A 2,255-nucleotide genomic window follows, 5' to 3' on the forward strand; every position below is an offset into this window, starting at 1 on the left:
TCCTTGGAGATGGACATCATTCTTGGTACAGTGGTTATTGTTATGTGCCGTGGAGTCAGTTCCGACTCATAGCAACCAAGGCTGTAAATCTTTACAGGAGCAGAAAGCCTCATCTTTCTCCTGCGGAACAGCTGGTAGTTTCGAACTGCTAACCTTAAGGTTTGCAGCCCGATTCATACCCACTATGCTACCAGAGCTCCTTTGATTAAGTGGAGGGTCAGTGAAAAAAAGGAGGCCCTCCAATGAGATGGAATGACACAGTGGCAGCAACAAGAGATTCACACATAACAATTGTGAGGATAGTGCAGAACCAGGCAGTTTCATTCTGTTGTGCAGAGGGTAGCTATGAGTTGGAACCAAATAGATAGTGCCTAACAACAATGGGAAGAAACTGCTAAATTAAAAAAAAAGAAAAAGAATCTACATGGAGTAATCAGCAAGTCCTTTCAGCAGGAAACATGTTAGTAAGCCGTGTAAGACATAAGAGCCTGCTAGTAAATTTCATACATACTTACTGCACACCATGGAGCCCAAGGTATTTTATGCTTCAAAGGAAGTAGAGGATGATTTACTAAGTGGAATATTGCAAGGAGATCTTGCTGCACACATAACTTGAGAGTAGTTCACCTTATTACACCTTAAAAATGTAACACTTTGGGCTTCAGATGATTCCACTTTTTCCTTAGTTCAGATCTCGTACTGTCCGAAGCAAAGATGTAGTTGATAGATTCATATGACAGGTCCCACACCTGGGACTGAGTCAAATTAAATGTTTCTGCTGCTAGCTGATACTCTTGAGAAAGGCTTGTTGCAAAAACACCCTTATCATCAGTCTGCCAATATAAGCAAAAAAATTTCAAAATGAATAAGGAAATGATTTTTTAAAAAACAACCTATTTGCTTAGGGCTTATTTTCCTATTTAGCATGCATCTTCCAAGAATCTACATAGGTACCCATAAATGCAAAAGTTGGACAATTATCTCTAATTACACTGATTTGTTTATACTTTAAAACAAAAACTGCAAAGCAGTGGTCCTCAAACCTAGGTGCGTATTAAAATCATCCAGAGAGTTTAAAAAAACAAAACAAAACTCCATGCTCAGAGTGAGTGCATATAGAGCAAAGCAGAATCACAACAGATGGGTGCTGAGCACCAGGTGTTGTTTTTTCTCTCTCATGCCCCAACCACCTCTCATCCTTCTACTTGAGCGTTTCCCTCATTCATGCAAGGAGTGGAAGTCAGCTAAGTAGTGAACATCTGACTTAATACAACTCAGGGACTAAATAGAAATAACATACAAAACATCTTACACAGATCACAGAGGGATGGGCAATGCTGTACCAGTATCCAAAATGATGTTGATCATAAGAAGGTACTGTCTGACTTTTGATGTTTGAAGTCAAACAGAATTCTAGAAGAAAGAAAGAAAGCCTCTTATTAAAAGCAGGTAACTCATTTTATGTTTACCAAATACTCATAAATACATAATTTGCAGTAATTCATTATTTTACAAAATTGACTTTAAAAAATCGAAAACCAAAAAAACTTGCATAGCTCAGTGACATTCTCATCCTCTTTTTCCAAGCTATTCTTCCCCCATTACCAAACTCACTATCCCCTTAAGCTTCCTATTGAATCTTTGGAGTTGCTGTCATCAATTTGATCCCAAAGAGACCATGCTTAAGGTATACATTCTTTAACTACTTAAGCTAAACTAGAAGTGCAGCCAGAGTGCTCCTTGGAGACCAGGATAGCCAAATTTCATCTCATACTTCAGACATATTACATATTGTCAGGAGGGACCAGTTGGGAGAAAAGGATATCATGTTTGGTATGGTGGAGGATTTCAGAGACAAAAAGGAAGACCCCCAGTTAGATGGACTGGCCAACTAGCAGCATCGATGGACTCCAGCGTGGCAACGACAGTGAGGTTGGCCCAGGATCGGGCAGTGTTTCGTTCTGCTATGCATAAGGTCGCTATGGGTTGGTACTGACTCGATGGCACCTATAGCAACAACAACAACTGTTTGGTTTTAAGATATCAGGGGATATTTTTGGTTAAGGTTAAGCATTATTTTAGGGCAGTAGTTTCAGGGTTAATGCAGTCTTCAACTTTTTTTTATTTTTTAATGTGCAGAACTCTGTATTCAGTTAGTGAAGTTGTACAAGAAAAATAATGCTGCAATTTATGGCAGTCAATTATACCACACAGGGATTTTAACACCGCCACTGCAAAGCCATCTGAAATGCAAA

At 39.2% G+C, this 2,255-nt stretch overlaps 1 protein-coding gene across 1 annotated transcript in view; it reads right to left on the reverse strand.

The window, feature by feature from the left end:
• Positions 1 to 638: 638 nt before the first annotated feature.
• ADAL (adenosine deaminase-like) overlaps positions 639 to 2,255 on the reverse strand; it is a 36,132-nt gene continuing 34,515 nt past the window's right edge. The window contains exons 9-10 of the mRNA XM_006831721.1: positions 1,313 to 1,413; positions 639 to 833 (exon numbers count right to left, since the gene is read on the reverse strand). Coding sequence (XP_006831784.1) covers positions 639 to 833; positions 1,313 to 1,413 — 296 coding nt within the window. The remainder of the gene's footprint in view (positions 834 to 1,312; positions 1,414 to 2,255) is intronic.

Source organism: Chrysochloris asiatica, unplaced genomic scaffold (genome assembly GCF_000296735.1).
Source record: "Chrysochloris asiatica unplaced genomic scaffold, ChrAsi1.0 scaffold00004, whole genome shotgun sequence".
Taxonomy (NCBI): Eukaryota; Metazoa; Chordata; class Mammalia; order Afrosoricida; family Chrysochloridae; genus Chrysochloris; species Chrysochloris asiatica.